Here is a 19,166-nt window from a genome sequence, read left to right on the forward strand (position 1 = left end):
GTTTTGGGCCATTGCTGAGAAGAAGAAATTTGAATTCTGGTTCCACTTTGAAATATCTCTCCCTGCCTTACTCAGCCAGCCATCTGATCTTAGGTTAGAATGACCTGGAATCCAACTGAGGTTGGAGCTAAGGAATGACAAGATCCTACAATGTTACACCCTTGCTGTCATCCCGGAGTTATATAAGTTACTACAGCTAAAGCCAGTTGGGAATGTTCAATGAGTCAGACCCAGCCTTTAGGCAGCAACTGCTCCCTATACCCTTTCAGATTGTCACAAGACTCTCTTAATTCCAAAGGATTTTGAATAATGCTGTAGTCTTTTATTCAGACATGCTTTGTGGATGTTTTTATCCATATTAACATTGGCATTTTGGTATGTTTGAAAGTTGGTGTACTTCCAGGATGCTACCTTAATTTTGAATATACTTCCTTAGAAAATGAATTAAACTTGTGCAAAGTGAAGATTAGGGGAGGAACTGTAAATATAATATAAAGAGATAACCATTCTGTCTCCCTCATTTTTTGTGACTGATAGCATTTGCATTTAAGATCAGTTGGGAGCTAAAGGTGAAATTAAATGGTATCATCAAGATAGAACCTTTGCTTCATTGGCACCCAATGTTAAACACATGAGCCAGAGGCGATTTTGTTATCTGGGGCTAATATTAACATTTAGTGCCTTGTGGAAGTGTTTTTGTTATAAAAACTTTTGTAAGCCAAAGAGAATATATGTTTTTATAGTAGATCTTGGGCAGTTAGTTAGAAGAGTCAGGCAGTTGTTGAATTAAATAGTAGCATCTAAGATTATAAATGATGCAGAGCAAGTAGACAGACTCTAGGTAGTACAGATTCCTTCAGTTGTACGTAGACGCATAAAGAACTCTGAGGGCTCTTGTTTTGTTTAGTTTCTGAGGGATTTTAAAGGGAAGCTTTTACTTTATTTTGTAGAATTAACAAAAATACTAATTAAGAAATAGACATGCACCTCAAATACTAACTGGCCATTCAGTTAGGCATTATTTGGTTTATGAGCCACAAAAGATTGAAAATTTAGGGGCAAACTATGGACATGTGGAAGGGGACAGATTTATGTCCTGCCTTCCAAGCATTCCTGTCAAAATTTCAGACCAGGATTTAGCAAAATGTAGACATTGGAATAGGGTAAAAAGATGTAAGGATTGTCACAACTATAAGGCGATGTTTGTTTTTCTCCCTGAACTAGTTGTTTCAGACTATTTTAGGAGCCAGTTGTTATTTTTATTGTTCCTCCCACTTCCCATCAGCTAATTCCGAGGTAATGAGCTCTTTGATTCTGTTGTTAACCTTTGATTATCTTATATAGATTATCTCCATTTATGAATTATCTCAAGAAGGTCATTGATCCTGTCTTGATTTCACTCTGCTACCCAGCCTGCTTCTGGGCCATGTCTTCCTTTAGTAAGTTGACCCATGTACATTAAGACAATGAAGAGTGATTTTAAAGCAGCCTGACAAATAGTTGTAAAATGCATCAGATGGCCAAATTCCTTTATGTATTACAAAACTAAGTAATTTTCTTTGGATGATATGAGTATATGTGACTTCTGGTGACCCAAATAATTTACACACCATTTTGGCAAATGGGGAAGAAAAGGTTGTGAAAATATGGTGTATAAGTGGTCTTTATGACATTGTGATATCAATATTAAGACCATACTTGTATATACTGTGTAGGTACAGAACTAGGATGAGGCAAGAGAGACACTTAAGGTGCAAAATTTAAGAAGGCACTAACCCAGCATGTCAAGAAAGTCAGAGTTTGTGCTCTAGGTGTCTGGTTTGTCTTACCCTAGCTACAGCCCTTTCACATGTCATGTTCATAGAATTTTATATAAAATATCAGTATCAAAATGAATTGTTTATAAGGCATACCAGCCACTGTATTGTTTTATATACATTCAGTACTCAACCTTGTGAGGTGAGTACTTACATTAATTTCCCACTGAATTCAGAGAGATTAAGTTATTTAAGTAGTATTACATAACTGAGCAAAAAAACCAAACTTGGGTCTTTTTGTTAGAAATCAGAGCATTTATCCTGCTCTATAAGGTACATTTGCATGTGGAAAAAAATAATTACTTCCTGTCTATTTTATAAATTTCAGTATTAAGAAACAGCATCCCCCAAAATATGTAAGAGTGTACACTTGACGTGATGGAGTGAACTTTTACGGTGTCAGATCTCAGCTGACCAAATTGGAGATCCACAAACTTGTGCTGCTGTGTGTTCTAATGCCTCTATTGAAACAGCCACATGCCCTCTTCAGTTTCTAGATACTTGTATTTTGTTTCTGGAGTTCTTGACTATATGCTGGTTGAGCTATGGATGACACAGATGGTAGGTTAGTCTACTAGTAGTAGGTCAGATGGGCAGACTATCTTGCTAAAGTACAATAGGCCGCAATAGCATGTTTGGTTAAAATACATATCACCATTTTTTTTTTTTAGGTTTATTTATATTTGAAAGGCGGACTGATAGATCCGTCCATCTATCCACTGGTTTGCTCCCCAAATGCTTGTAACAGCTGGTACTGGGCTAGGCCTAAGCTGGGAGCCAGGAAGTCCATCTAGGTCTTCTATGTGGGTGGCAGGAAACCAGGTACTTAAGCCATCTGCTGCCTCCCAGGTGCATTAGCACAAAGCTAGATCAGAATTGCAGAGTAACTGTGACTTGAATTGGCAATCAGAGGATGCAGGCATCACAGAAAGGTGTGCCAGGCTGCAGCTTAACCCACTCCACTACAGTGCCCACCTTTGTTTTTTAATGTGAATTTCTTTGGATTTTTGTCTCTAAATTATAAAACTTGGAGAGCGAATTAGATAATATATAATGGCTATTTTTGCTTTTAAAATCTCTTCACATTTAAATGTCTTCACATTTAAGTTTCTTGGACTCATTAGCATGTGTGACAATAGTAAGGGTAAATTTACTCTTTAGAGCTTGAAAACTGGAACTCAAGCATGAAAAAATATGGATCCAGATGTCCTTTGCTAGCCGTTAACCTTACTGTTAGGGTCACTCATGTTTATTCTTCATAATGCATTGGTGAAAATGTTTTTGTCCCGATTGTTCTAGGGTAGTGGTTCTCAGATATGGAGGAGGAGGTGTTTAGGAGCTCCTGTGAAAGAGAGGGGCTGGTAAAATAGTTGCTTAATATGTTTATTGGATGAATGACCAATTTAGTGTGTTTGTTCTCATATATAGGATTTTATTAAAAGTTTTTGGTTTTGTTTTAAGAAAGTCTACTATCATAAAGAGTTTCCAAATATTCTTCCTTCATTTATCTGGCTTTCAAGAGTTGTGGAGGAGGCCTGCCTTCGAGAGAGACCTGAACTTGTTATCCTAGATTAGACTGTGTGTGCATTTTTCTGTGCTTAATTATTATAGCTAATATTGAATAATTACTGTGTGCCATGCACTCTTCTAAACACTTCATCTGTAACTGCATTTAATATTCACAACAATCTTAAGTGAGAGGTATTAGTCCCATGTCATAAGAAAACTATCCCCACCTCTCATGTAACAGTGTTCTTAATGTTGCTGGGTATGACTCAAACACTTCTATTCTTATTTGACTTTAGGTAATGTTGTAGACTTTGAAGTTTTTCTTAGAACCTTAACTCTCTATAGAAAAATAAATTTTTGCTTTGAAATGACTGATTTATAGGCATATGTTTAGAGCCAGTTCTGCTCTTCAGTTAAGGAACACCTATCTGTTACAGACATACTCCGATTGACAGTGAATGATAAAGCTGATGGAGTCACATTTATAGCACTTTTCATTTAGGTACTTTTCCATCATGAAGCATGGTGCTCTCATTTTCCAGTGTTTGTTTTCAAAGACATTTTTTTTTTTATTTGACAGGTAGAGTTATAGACAGAGAGAATGGTCTTCCTTCCGTTGGTTCACTCCCCTAATGGCCGCTACGGCTGGCGCTGCGCCCATCCGAAGCCAGGAACCAGGTGCTTCTTCCTGGTCTCCCATGTGGGTGCAGGGGCCCAAGCACTCGGGCCATCCTCCACTGCCCTCCCAGGCCACAGCAGAGGAGCAATCGGGACAAGAACCCTGTGCCTGTATGGGATATCGGCGCTGCAGGCAGAGGATTAACCAAGTGAGCCACGGTGCAGGTCCCTCAAAGACATTTTAATTGAAGTTGAGATGGTGTTTTAGGTAGAACCTCTGTGACTTCTTAATGGCTTAGCAGATACTTTTCTTATCAGTTGTATATGTTGAGATGTTGAAGATTTTGTCTTTTTTTTTTTTTTATCTTGAGAAAAAAACAAAGCTAGAGCTCTTGAACCAGTTAGTACTATCAGCTACCTGGAAGATGTGGCTTAACAGAGGGTGCCTTTCTAGGTTTGATTGAGGGGGTTAAACTTCCCAATGAAGTGAGAGTTCATTTTGGAATGTCTACTTTAGTTATGTAGTTGTTTAAAAGTGCAGAAATACAGTACTTAATAACCTAAAGCCATTTAACAGAATTTCTGTTTGGTTTAGAAATTGCCTCATTTTAACTATATCTCTTTTAGGTATACAGCTCCATTGTTCTCAGTCTTAAAAAGAAGCTAAAGCATAGAAAGGTGAAGTGACATACTCAGAGAGAAGGTGCTTTTTCATATATAGTCAAAGTGCTATAAATTACACAAATGAACAGGAGATTATTTCTAGATGTCCCTTAAATGCAAAAATCTGTTTACTAAACTGACTAGTGCATGTTCAGGGAGGTTTAAGTTATGCATAACCTTATTAAGAAAACCTGTAGAATGGAAGACCTTGAATTATAGAAAATAAAATTTGAAGAGGAAGGAAGGAGAGAGAGGTAATATATATTCTAAAGACTTAAGTTCATTTTAGTCTCAGTAGCATCCCTCACTTACTGCATTCTGCTGCCCCGCTTTTCTCAACTAGCTTTCTCCTCTAAATCTTTTATCTCATTTGGAAATAGCTATAGCATTTCAACATGAGAAGGCCCTAAAAGATGTGAAGGTTATGATAGCAAGTGCCAACCTTTCCATCTGTGTGAAATAGATAGGTTGTGATTTAGAGAATCTTGGAAAAAAATCTAGTTTGTCTAGGAATCTGATGGGTATGATTCTTGATGCTTTCATATTGAGAGGAAGCAATGGCTTGTCAGTTATTTGAAACACTGAATCAACCAGCTCTTGGGAAGGACATCTTTACTCGAATTTTTAAATAGTTTTTATGATCTAATGTGAGGCTTCTTTAAAAAAAAATTCCCATGAAATTACTTTTGAACTTACAATAGATAACCAGTAATGAAATCTTTGAGTATCAAGGCCTTTAAGATTATACAGTTTCACCCTCTTTTTGTTTCTAATAGAGAAATAAGGCATATGATATAAGTGAGACTTCCACAAAATTTGAACTGTAAACTCAGGTGCTTAGTCAAACAGTTTCATCCATATCCCTGAGATTGGTCTTAGCAGCTAGTTTTTCTGACTCTAACCACTGTGCTTGCCATCCCTATGGTTCCTAGCCTGACATGTTTATAAGAATCATCTGAGTTACCTGTCAGAAATGCAGATCCCTGGAATCTTCCCTGGAGGTTTGGAATGAACAATCTTGCAAATGAGCACTTTTAAAAGATTTATTTATTTATTTATTTGACAGAGTAAGAGCAGGAGAGCAAGAAAGAGGTAGAGAGAAAGATAGAGATCTTCCATCTACTGGTTCACTCCCTAGATGGCCATGGTTGAGACTGCTCCAGGTCAAAGCTAGGAGCCCAGAACTCCATCCCAGTCTCCCACAGGGTAGCAGGGACCCAAGAACTTGGGCCATTTTCTGCTGCCTTCTCAGGTGCATTAGAGAGCTGTATAGGAAGTGGAGCAACTGGGATTCAAACCATTGCTCTGATAGGGGATGCCAGTGTGGTAAGCAGTGGCTTAACCCACTATGCCATAACACCAGTCCCCAAATAAGTATTTTTAATAGGGACTGAAATTGTGATAGTTCAGATCTTCCAACATTTAGGAACTGAAACACTTGTTCACTGTTACCTTGAGAGTTTTACTTGATTTCCTTGTAAATTTCTTTTGTTGGAATCCTGATTTTATTTGTAATCATTTGAAGGTTGTATTCTCTGTTTGCTATAGTGGGAAGAGCTTGGAATGGCTAACAAAGTAAGGGGTGGGCATTTGGCTTAGAAATTAAGATGTTTTTCATTCAGATAACTGTGTCCAAATCTGAGTGCCTGGGTTTGATACCCACCTGGTTTAGGGAGCTGACTGCAGCTTCTTGCTAAGAAGCCAGTGATCTTCAACTGTCTACCCCAGTGGGTAGCAATGATGACCCAAGTGATTGGATTCCTGCGGCTCTTTCGGGAGATGTGAATTGAGTTCCTTGCTTTGACCCCTGGCTCAGCCCAGAGCCACTGTAGGCATCTGTGGAGTGAACCAGCTGATGGCAGCGTAGTCTTGTCTTTCTCCCTCTGCCTCCCAAATAATTTTTTTAAGTTAAAAACTAATTAATTATGAATGAGTCTAGACATTTTAGATTTTATGTTTATTTTTATTTTGCTAACCTTGATATTGGAAGAGTATTAGCAAGACTGATTCAACTTATAAATTACCCTTCTCTTATCTCATTCATTTATTTAACAGCAATTAAGTATCTGCTATGTGCCTGCTGTGCTGACTCTACGGTCTTTATAGTAGAAAGAAATACACTTATAAGTGGGAACATAAATACTTGTAAATGGGAATATAAATAACCCTAACTCTAACCCTATTCCTATCTAGAATGAATAAACTCTTTAATGTTCATGAGCATTTTGTTGAAAATTTAAGTAAATAATCAATGAATAGCCTCCTTTTTAGGAAGGGATATTGTGGGAATTATAAGAATTTGAGACCAAGTGAAGGGCTATGTGCTGCATTGAACCTGTAGAGAAAGACAACAACAACAGAATACCCATCTATTCATATTGTAAGTGTAGAATTCACTTAGGAAGCCTTGTTTCTACCAAAGAACTGCATATACCAGTAACAAGAACTTCTGTTTGGCCACTCCTTTTATTTGGGAGTAAAATAACTTTGGTGCTAGAGTTATCTCATGCCCCAGACGGACTAAAGTGAGACTGTTTAAGGAAGTGCTGATTCTGAGCCCTGAGATAGAAAGAGTGTAGCTCTTTAAATGAGCACACTCTAGTTGGTAGAGCAGGGTACCGATACACCAAGTCTTAGAGTTTGGCAGTAGAATGGCAGGGGCTTTTTTTTCTTTTTGCCTTCTCACTCTAACCAAGCAATAATAGTCGTCAGCCCAAGAAGATATTTAAAGCTGATTCATCTTGTGTTAGAAGTTAGCAGTGCTGTTTTGAATATCTTTAAGGAAATAAGGGAAAAAGTATAAAATGAGAAGGTTTCTTGTAATCTATTTTGAGTTCCCAAAATCACAAGGGGTGTTTGAAGAAAATTTTGTTTACAAGTTTATGTTTAAGATCTTGTCATCTCCAGTTCTGGTTCTCTGTCTCTTTTTGATTCTGTGGATGCTAATTGATCAAACACAAATCTTGCTTTGAACTGTAAAATTTTCTCCCAAAGCAACACATCTGAAATGAAGATAAAGTGGTTCTTGCTATTGTTGTCACCATAACAGTCTCTCACATTTTCACTGCTTATTTTTAGCTAGAAATTGACCAGGGGAAAGTCACTGCACCCTTTTTGTACTTTGGTTTTTACTGTAGATATGGGGTGGATGAGATCACTTTTTAAGGCCCTTGGAGCCAGTGATCTTCAACTGTCTTCATCTGCATGATCAACACTCATCCCAGAACCCAGTATACTGAAAAGGCTGAAACTTTGCTAATGTGCCACTAAATTGAAAGGGAGGGATCCTGTCAAAGGGGAAGGTAAGGCCTCACATCTCACTCAGCTCATCTGATCCTTGTTGAACCATTTCAACTTAAAATACAACTGGAAAGAATGACAGAAACATATTTTAACTTACAGTTGAATCAAAACTGGGAGAATAATTCAATATTTAAAATTCTTATTGGTAGTGTTGACTTTAATGTCCTGTAAATGCTATTGAAGTAGTGAGTACCTTCCTAAACTAGGATTGTGATTGTGTTTTCTCCAGTGTTGAGTTCTAAATTGACTAATTGGAGCATTTTCCATAGAAACAATATTAGAAGGTAGTTCTATGTGGTATTGACCAGCCACCTACTATTAGCTTATAATGCTGTTAAAATACTGTTCTTTTTGATGACAAAGGACAGCTGATAGTACTATAAAATAAGTCTTAGAGGAGAGATTTATAAAATGCAACTTTAAAAAAGTTCAATGTATTTATAAAAGGTAAAAATTAAGTATTTGAACAAGTTTGTTGGCGTATCTAGGTAGAGATGTCATCAAGAATTCTGAAAGTGACTAGCCACTTAACTGTCAGCTTTTGTATCTGCAGTGATGTGCATGTGTGTTTAAAAGAATAAAAAACAAAAAGTGATTCCATTGTGCCTGCTATCCCTATTAGTATTTCATTTATTATTGTCCATGTTCAACAGCATTTACAAATTTTGGCCACCTTCTCTTTGAAACTCCTATTTTTTTTGTGATGCTGATTCTCTCTCCCAATTCTCCCATAGCAATCAAAAGTTTTCATTTTCTGTTTTCCCTTATTAAGATACTTTTTTCTGTAATTGAATGAGGTAGCTGTTAAAGTTCTGTTGCTAGTCCTTGTTTTGCTGTATCTCATTTGCATTTTCATTGATAATATGTCTTCTGCTCTTCATACTCTACAGTCATTCCATCCTTTTCATTTTGACTGGCATCACTGCATTTTAGCTCCTCTCTTTGTTCAAATTTATTATGGAATAGTATTTTCAGTTCATTTCTAGGTGGAAAAGTGGATCACCAAGAGTCATATTAATTAGTGAAATAGGAACAACAGGACACCAGTTAATATGAGTATGTAGCTATTTCCTCTTCATGATTATTCCAGCCTTGTTTGACTCTTACAGTGATATATCAGGTCACTGCCTTCAGTTTCTCTTCCATTGTCCCTTTGACCAAAGCATGTACTTACATCGGATCAAGTAATGATTTTCTCTTGCCCTATAGAATAAAATTTAAGAATTGGCTTTTTGTTGTTTTGAGAAGTGTGGGAGCAATTTTCAGCTCAGACACAAACAAAACCTCTCCATGAAAGGCAGAGTATAACAGAATGAGAGATGGAGAGACTGAGAGTGAAAGAGATCTTCCATCTGCTGGTTCACTCACCAAATGGCCACAATGGCCAGGACTGGGGCAGGCCAGGGCCTGGAGCCAGGAACTCTATCCTGGTTTCTCACATCTTCCTCTGCCTTCCCATATGGATTAGCAGGAAGCTGGAAGGGAACCTGAGAAGCTGGATTCAAACCGGGGCTTCAAAATGGAATGCTGACTTAACCTATTGCACCACAAAGCTCATACATCTATTAGTGAAAAAATAACTCCCAAATACTTTATTGGGGAAGTGGTGATGGTGGGTGGGGTTTGTGGGACTTATTTTTATTTCCACTTTAAACTTGGTTTTGTGATGTGAGGTTGTCTAATGTAGAGTTAAAGTCCTGAGATCAAGTTTTAGATCTCTGCATGTGTGATCTTAGGCAAGTTATTTATAATCTGAGCCTGCTTTCGAATCTGTAAAAATGAAGTTATAGCTGTAAAGTAAGTTACTGTGAGGACCAACTTCATGTAAAAATTATTTTATGTATGAAAATGCTTTTTAAGTAGTATTAAATTTTCAGTATTAATGAATTTGTTTAATACAGATTTGCCACTACTAATACTCTTTCACTTCATGACTGGGGATATTTTTTACCTTGGCAAAGGAAATAAGTAGTTGTATTTTGAAAAGGAGCATATTTCTAAAACTCTCAAAACAATGTCTTGATATTGTTGAATTCTTGATTTGAACCCAAAACTTTGAGCATCTGTAAGCTTTTTTTTCTCTCTCACTTTTTTTTTTCTAAAGATTTATTTATTTATTTATTTGAAAGAGTTACACATTGAAGGAGAGGCAGAGAGAGAGAGAGAGAAAGAGAGAGAGAGAAAGGGAGAGGGGTCTTCCATCTGCTGATTCAATCCCCAAGATGGCTGCAACAGCCGGAGCTGCGCCGATCCGAAGCCAGGAGCCAGGAGCTTCCTCCAGGTCTCCCACGCAGGTGCAGGGGCCCAAAGGCTTGGGCCATCTTCTACTGCTTTCCCAGGCCATAGCAGAGAGCTGGATGGGAAGTGGAGCAGCTGGGACTAGAACCGGCGCCCATATGGGATGCTGGTGCTTCAGGCCAAGACGTTAACCCGCTGTGCCACAGTGCCGACCCCCATAGAGAACTGTTAAGTTCAAGTTAAAGCAGTTCTTGAATCACTGCTTTGTGAAGTAGTACCTAACCAGGGGAAGGTAAGCAGTGGGAAGAGGCAATATTTGAGTTTGTGGAGGAAAAGCTAGATGTCTTATTGAGCAGGGTTCAGGTAAAATATACTAATAAATGAGTTTTCCATAAATTAGGACGTCTATAATTTGGAGAGGAAAATTATTGATTTTTATTGTTTTTCCTTAATATAGTTAATTGCTGTCTTCTGTTCCTCCTTCACTAGGTCAGTGTATGTTTTGTTCCCCATTTCACACCAAGAGAGAAAAGAAACACTGCAGTGAATGAAGATTCCTCTGCATTTTAGCACTGCTTTTTCTACTGTAGTTGGCTTTTGAATGAGGATGACAATGGAAGAGATGAAGAATGAAGCTGAGACCACTTCCATGGTTTCTATGCCTCTCTATGCAGTTATGTATCCTGTGTTTAATGAGGTAAGTGAATAAACATTGCCACATGTGATCTGTGCAATTCCTGAATGCCTGCATCACTGCATCATTTATTGCTTGTTTATCCTTTCACATATAAAATACTTGGATAAATGAACTACATCTATGTGCTAGGCATTATGTCAGGGCATAATACAGTGAAAACCACACCAAACAAATATATGACTCCCTTCTAAAGGTTGCATCATAGTGGGAGAGTTGGTCATTGAATGAAAGCACAAATAAATCAAAAATTGTTGTAAGTACAATGAAGTCCAAAAAAATGTTAACTAAGAAAAAAATAGCAGGACATTTTAGGAGTCAGGACAGGCTTTTTGAAGAAGAAACCTATATGGTAAGATCTGAAAGAGAGAAATAAGAGACAGTTGAAGAATAGGAGGTAATTACATTCAAGGTAGGTAGCTAGCAGGAATAGGCAGGAAAATCCTATTAAGCGTTTTTGTTATTTCTGTTTAGAAGATACCATTGCTCAGTATCTGGAGAAGATGTGGTTGCTTTTGTGATGGAGGAATTGTCTTGGACCTAATGTCAGTACATTTTAGATTTTTCTTTTAAATTAATTTATCAAGGTATGTAGTGGATTCTGGAGCTAGAAAGCACTTGGAGATCATTTAATTAATCCCTCTCTCTCTAATGGTGAAGCCCTAAAATTGAAATTATTTCCTAAAATTACCCAAATCTGAAATCATCTGTAGATCATTTGACTAGAAATTCAGGGGATTTAGCCTTTTTTGTTTAATAATTACTTTTCCTTGCTACTTTAGTATAATCTAATTAGCTTTCAGTATCATTAACCTTATTCCTATTATGGCTGCAAGCCCTCATCATTTCTAATTTTTTATCCTCTTTTGTAAAATATTTTTATTAGAGCAAGATTTGAGATTTCAGAACCATTTTTCCCACATTATTGGATTTGTAGTTGATACTTGTTATGATCATAAGTCTTGGCATCAGAATGATATATTTATCCACTTCACTATGAAAACTACAGATCTAGTTCCCAGTTTAGATATACATTTTGGAATTTTTGACATTTAAATAGTGTTAGGTTTGATGATCACAAAGGAAAATTAAAAATGGTGGCTCTGTAACATAACAAGGAAGATTCTAGAGCCAAGTGCTCCAGGGCTAGTATTACCATGATTCAATATCATTAGAAACTTAGATTCTTATCTGTTCCATGGTACTGTTCTTCAGCTTCCATTATCAAGGTCACCTCACCACACAGGGTAATTGCTGATGCTCCATCATCATCATCATCATCATGTCCTGAACTATCTCATCTGGAAGGGTAGAAAGTGTAACAGAGTGTGGGATTCTGTTTCCAACTGAGTTCACTTCTTTAAAATACTCCTTTTGAAAGGAACTCTATTTACATCTCATTTGCATGATCTTAGGCTCATGACTAAACTTAGCTGTATAGGCAGTAGGGCAGTTTAGGAGTGTTGCAGCGTCTTTTGAAAACCCTGTTCTTGTTCTGTAGCTACCACGTTAGTATTGGAGGCACTCCTTTAGTACCTATCTATGGTAGCTGTAGCCAACACTTTAGGGAATAATTCCACTAGTTTTGTTCTGATATTTTATTTGTGTTTTGCAAGTAGCTATAACTAGAAGCAGGTGCTTCAGTTCTCAGTATTTACTTGCAAATACTCTGTTAGAGTCTGGAGGTATGAACAAGAAAAAAAAAAACAGCATGTCTGTTCTCATGACTATTAGGGAACAAAGATATTTAAGCAAACTAATTATTTAATTATTTTTGTAGCAACAATGAGGTAAGCAGATAGTCGCTGAAAACTGATGAGTGACCTATCTTGATGATAATTAGAGTTTGAACTTCCTAGATACTCTAAGAACTATTATCGCATTTTTACCCTGAAGTACTCCAGCTTCACGTCTATGTACCTGACTTGGGCTGTTGGGCAAAATTGTTGGGGAGAATTTTCTGTATTTATATGATATTTTGAGTCTTTACTTGGAAGGAGAAAAATTTACATGTAAATCTTCACTTTGAACTCCTAGTAAATGAAAAAAACTATTATTCTAGCAATTTGAGTGGTCTTTCTGTAGATAGAAAAAATGGCTATTATTTGAATCTTGACTTTGCAAAAGAGTTCTGTGGCATTCTGGAAAAATGAAATTTGTAATAATATTGATAAACTTTTTCTTATTTTATTTAAGTGTAAGGGACATTAACTTGAAATAAAAAGAAGTTGTTACAAATGGACCAGTAATCTCTTCTGTAAATAATGACAGTGATTCTCTTCCAATGAGATCTGAAAACATACAAGAGTACTTCACAAAGTTCACAGAAAATCAAATTAAAATATATTTATTTTGTTGTAAAAATTTTTGAGATCTCTGCCTGTGAAGGATCATCAAAAAGATATGGAAAAATTCCAATTATGAATAAATTATGCATAGATTTAAAAAGTTTTTTGAATATAGATTTATCAAATTTCCTATGAAGCTTTTGAAGTATTTTCCTGTATAGATTAATGGACCCAGAATTAGCAAGCATTGCTACATCTGAGAGCTATTTGTAAGATGTTAAGTTTGAGAACGAAATGACTGAAAGTGACAGGCTGAGATACACTGCAGCAAATCGTCATGTCTGAAACTCAAATTGAATTTGCTGATTTGACATCACATTATCAAACTTTAAAAAAAATTATTTCTGTTGTGGTGTATTCAAACATGTTCAGAACTGTAGAGGTTTAGGCATAGTAAATGCCTAGGTCTTCATTTAGGAATGGGATAAGTAATTATTGTACCTTCAAGTGTGAAGTGTTTAGTTACAAACTACCTCATTCCATTCTAGCATTGTTCTCTGTTCATTCCAATGTGTGATTGTATTATGCAAATAAGATACCTGAACAACTAAATATTAATATCTAACTGTGATTCATTCATGAATTTCTCTGTAAATGTACTAATGGGGAAATTCTAGCTTAGTTTGGCTCTATTTTACTGTGCTGTTCAGATTTAAAGATAAAATCGATTGTCAAATTAACCTACCTGAAAATAATAGTACCACAGTGAGGAAGAATGTTGTATTCTGAAGCTAAATGATTCACTAAATCTTGTCTATAACGTATTGTAAGAATTAAAAAGATTATTCTTTTATTCTTTGTTTTTAGATCTATAATAGCTACCATGGTAGTCCAGAAATGTCTTTTTAAAGGATTTTTAGCTAGTAAGACATCCTTAAAACTGGCAAAATTTTAGTACTGTTATTCCAGCTTACAAGGCAAAGTTATTTATGGAATTCTGGGAGCTTGATGCTTGGCTAGATTTAATAAAGCTACGCCAGACAGCTGAGAAGGAGTAGACTTCTTGTTTAATCAGCTGCTGTGGAGTTCAGAGTCCAAGTATATTGGTTGTGTTGTAAATTACAGTGAAATAGGTCGTCTTCTTGCATAATGGGATGGACGCTTTCTAGAAACATGCCAAGTCTTAGATCACATTCTCATGTAGCTATTATTGCTTACTGATTCTTCATATACGAAGGAGAGAGCTGTGATTCAGTTCTTCATTCCAAGAGAAGTTAAACTGGGAGTCTTTTTGTATGACCTTTTAGAGGAATTGTTTTAAGATGAAATACGGTTTCTGAAGCAAGATTTGTCATGTTTTCAGAAATAAATAATTTGGGAACTAAAGATCACACAAAAGTATACTTCTGAATAAATAGTATCCTTGCATGCAGAAGCATCTAATTGACTCTTGGCAGATATGCAGCTTGTAACTATTCTTAGTAAACAATGATACCTGGTAATATTTCTCCAGCTTTACCTAATTAACTTTTTTTTGTTTGTTTTTCTGTTGAAAAACAATCAGACCTCAAACTTTGACTTTTATAAACGTGCTTCACAATGTAATCCCATCATCCAGATATGATCGTAGTTAGCATCTTATATTTGTTTTTTTTTTAAAGATTTTTATTTATTTATTTGACAGGTAAAGTTACAGACAGTGAGAGAGACAGAGAGAAAGGTCTTCCTTCCGTTGGTTCACCCCTCCAAATGGCTGCAAAGGCTTGAGCTATGCCGATCCGAAGACAGGAGCCAGGTGCCTCCTCCCGGTCTCCCATGCGGGTGCAGGGCCCAAGCACTTGGGCCATCCTCCTCTGCCTTCCCAGGCCACAGCAGAGAGCTGGACTGGAAGAGGAGCAACTGGGACTAGAACCGGCACCCATATGGAATGCTGGCACCACAGGCAGAGGATTAACCTAGAGCGCCATGGCACTGGCCCTAGCATTTTATACTTGAATTACTGCTCTCCACCCACTAGGCTGAATAACCTTGTCTCTGTTGCTTATCTGTAAAGTGCACATGAACAATAGTATACTAATTTTCACAGCTCTGAAATAAATGAGTTAAGGTATTATAAAATGTTTAGCATAGTACTGGGTACACAGTAAGTGTTAGAGTCTTTCACGTATATTTTCTGACACAATTTGTTATCAGACCATAGAAATTGGTATGCTTGCAAGCAATGTTTTAATGGAATGTTTTTAGACTAGTTAGGTGGCTCTGCTTACCTTTTTCCTTTTTTTTTTTTCCAGACAGCTTAGCAGTCCCAAGAACTGACTCTTTGAGAAACATTTGTGAACTTAGTATGTTCACAACACAGCCAATTTGCTTTCTCTGTGGCAGTTAAAAAGCAAGTGGGCAGTCCCTTTCACCTATACTTCTGTTCCTCTGACATACGTACTTTTCTACCTAATGCACTTCATTCTTATTTGTATCATAGGAGATGTAGTTGGCGTTTACGTTATTGTGACTTGGTCCAGTTTAATTTCTTTTAAGAAACAGGATCGGGGTCGGCATTGTGGCGCAGCGGGTTAATGCCCTGGCCTGAAGTGCTGGCATCCCATATGGATGCCTGTTCCAGTCCTTGCTGCTCCACTTCCCATCCAGCTCTCTGCTATGGCCTGGGAGAACACTGGAAGATGGCCCAAGTCCTTGGGCCCCTGCACCTGTGTGGGAGACCTGGAAGAGGCTCCTGGCTCCTGGCTTCAGATTGGTGCAGTTCCGGCCGTTGTGGCTAGTTGGGGAGTGAACCATGGGATGGAAGACCTCTCTCTCTCTGCCTCTCCTCTCTCTGTGTAACTCTGACTCTCAAGTAATAAATAAATAAATCTTATACAAACAAAAAAAAAGGAAACAGGATCTGTAATCTTTGTGAAGAGGGTATAGAGACAGGATTATCAACATGGGAATATCACATCTTACCTAACTTTGAAAAAACAGGTGGATTTGTAGACAATTCAGAACCAGTTAAGCTTATTATTTTGACCTTTAAAAAGACACAAGATTTTATGAAAGACTCTTTCAAACTTGAGCAAAAGACAAAGTGGATTTTTTTTTTAGTTGCGGATTTAGGACACTAGCTTGATGCTAGAAAAGTGTAAGAATGAACTGATATTTCCAGAAGAAGCAATTTATTAAATAAGATCTCTGTGGATTAGAAATTAATGTGTGAGCTTTTAAAATATTTTCACAAATCAACCAAAGAATGTAAATTAGAGAAGTTTGCAGTTGATATTAAGTGCTATCAAAAACTGCAAAGAATAGAAACAGTTTATGAGCCAAAGGAGTTCATAAAACTGAGTAGGCAGTATGTGGAACTGAGGCAAAACCTAATGTTAGCTTCCTCCAATCTGTCTGTTCTTTCCAAATGTGTGTCAGCAGATACTTTTCCTTCTTGGTGGGATGAGATGTTATGCTTTTCACTCATTCTGGTTTTCTTTCCCTCTTTTACCGGTGACAAGGAAGTCAGATATGTATGAGGCCCAAGCATTATCTGTCCCTGTCTTGACATCCATTAACGTAAAATGTGGTTGTATGTTTCTTTTCTCTTAGACCCAAAATATGGATTATGAGCTATCAATAACTTGAGAAAAATTACTGCATTGGTTCTTTAAAGATACCCTAGCCAAAAAAAAAAAAAAAAAAAAAAAAAAGGCACTGAACTCAGTTAAAAGTACTAGATACAAAATGGAAATGCTTAGGTTTCCCTAACGTAGACATAATCATCACGTCCCCATGTGTTACAGAGCCCCAAAGAAACCTCACAATGGGAAAAATTCCAAGAAAGGTATTCCCATGAGGCCAGGCCCTACTATTTAAAGACCAGCTCAGACACTGAGGCAAAAAAAATGTCCTACATGAAGGATCTCTGTGAGTGAGACTCCAGTGGAAAGAAATGGCCATCAAAGGATGTACTTTTCTCTGAAGGGAAGAGAGAACTTCCCTCTTGCTAATGGCCTTGTCTAAATACTGACAGAGATTGTGGATTCAAAAGGCTTACATAGCCATGGCAGCTCATGTTAAGAGCCTCGGTGATCACTGATGTCATACATAACAGTGTTAATTGTTAAATTAACAGCAGGAGTCACTGTGCACTTACTTTCCATGCAAGAGCCCTGTCCTCAGTGAGTTGTATTATGAGAATTAACTGTAAAACTTGTTATCAAACAGTATTTTTGAGTGTTTGTGTGTGTGAAAAAATGTTGAAATCTTTACTTAGTATAGAGTTGGTCTTCTGTGTATAAAGTTAATTGAAAATGAATCTTAATGGAGAATGGGACTGGGAATGGGAGAGGGAGGAGAGGGTGGGAGTCGGGATGGGAGGGCAGGTATGGTGGGAAGAATCACTATAATCCTAAAGTTGTACTTATAAAATTTGTACTCCTTAAATAAAAGGTTTCTTGGGGGGAGGGGGGGGGAATGACCAGTTCAAATCCCATCATTATAAAGACTTTGTACTTCAGTTGAGTGTGATCTAGTCACTTCATATAACTGCTTATTTAAGCTGATCTTCTGGGGGTCCAGAACTATAGGGTATATCTTTGTATCTCTTTGCTATCCCATCTTTGCATTTGGTAAAAAGAATGTGTTGGTTTAAGAGACTCAGTGATAGAGTAGACTGCAGTCTGCAAAGAGAGTATGAGAAGTCTTCAAAGGGTTCATGGAAAGGCATATTATGCAAAAACTATGGGTTTGTAAATTTTTTGCACCAAAATAAGCTTTTTAAGTTTCATTTTGCTGTTAACTGTGAAATTCTCACATGTTAGGGAGTCAGGTTGGAATTAGTGACTTGTAGCAGGTTTTGGAGCTGCAAATCTGGTATGAATCCTGAATCTGTACTAGCTTTTTAACATTGGATACTTTTATACAAACTAACTTTCTCTGTGAAATGAAGATGATGATAGCTAGTTACAGATTTATTTTGAGGATTGGAGATGTTATATTTTTGTATAAGCTTAAATCCATTGTAAGTGCTTAGTAAATCATAGTTGTTACAATGTTATTATCGGAACTTGCTACTGTCATAAAAACCCTTGGTAAGATGGACATGTACATGATTTTTATGAAATCATTTGTCACAAATGAGGGGCCTGAAAGAAAAGCAGTTTATAGTAGGAGAGGAGGTAACATATTTGCTCCTAAGTAAGACAGACTAAAATTACGCATTAATATCAGAATGCTTTAGATTAGTTTATGAATGAGGGATTTGCTTCATTTGAAACAATATGTAAGTGCCTATATGCCTGACACTGTCCTGGATGGTGTGGGTACCATATAATTAAGAAAGCCTGTGGAGTTTATGCAAGGTGTATGTGTATAAAATATTTCCCAGTATGATTCTCAGCAGAGTTCTGGTGAGGTCCTTCATAGTTCAAAGGTCTAGACTTCTGTTGCTTTCCCCTTTTTTGTAAGGTACACACATGCAAACTTAATCTAGAAATCTAGAGATATTGATGTCTGTCTTGGATCATTTTATTAGCTCTTTATTAAGTTTTTTACACCTCTTTTATTTGCCTTGCCCCTTTTACATACCAGTCAGGGCAGTACAGAATGAATTAATAATACTGATAATTGAAGGCATACATCTGACTCAGACCTTGGTTAAGAGGTCAGTGTGGTCTAAACCCAAATAAGGAAATGGTTTCCTCTCAGGATGAACACTCATCTTGTCTCTCTGCCACTGCCTGCTTTGTACAACCAAAAAATGGAGATCTGATGAGCCATGTTGTTATTTTAATCTTAAATAGTATTCATTGTAATTATATGAACTATGTGGAAGTAGAAAACCTTTTTCATTTCTGGAAACATCCTTTGTCAATTTGTTTTTTTAAGATTTTTTTTTATTGAAAAGTAGAATTACAGAGAGAGGGAGAGAGATTTTCTATCCACTAGTTCATTCCCCAAATGGCTTCAGTGGCCTGCTAGAGCTGGGCTAAGTCAAAGCCAGGAGCATAGATTGATCCAGGTCACTAACATGGTGGCAGGGACTCAAGCACT

The 19,166-nt window shown here is 37.0% G+C and overlaps 1 protein-coding gene across 3 annotated transcripts in view; it reads left to right on the forward strand.

Moving 5' to 3' along the window:
- Positions 1 to 19,166, forward strand: part of PDCD10 (programmed cell death 10) — a 46,678-nt gene that overhangs the window by 6,526 nt on the left and 20,986 nt on the right. For 2 of the 3 annotated variants that reach the window (XM_008266442.5, XM_070073197.2), the window contains exon 2: positions 10,638 to 10,845. In XM_008266442.5, coding sequence (XP_008264664.1) covers positions 10,750 to 10,845 — 96 coding nt within the window. In that variant the 5' untranslated portion in view covers positions 10,638 to 10,749. Of the gene's footprint in view, positions 1 to 7,744; positions 7,910 to 10,637; positions 10,846 to 19,166 lie in introns of all 3 variants that reach the window. The other variant, XM_089331005.1, reaches the window with a different exon arrangement.

Source organism: Oryctolagus cuniculus, chromosome 4 (genome assembly GCF_051225735.1).
Source record: "Oryctolagus cuniculus isolate XC-2025 breed Fujian yellow rabbit chromosome 4, ASM5122573v1, whole genome shotgun sequence".
Lineage (NCBI taxonomy): Eukaryota > Metazoa > Chordata > Mammalia > Lagomorpha > Leporidae > Oryctolagus > Oryctolagus cuniculus.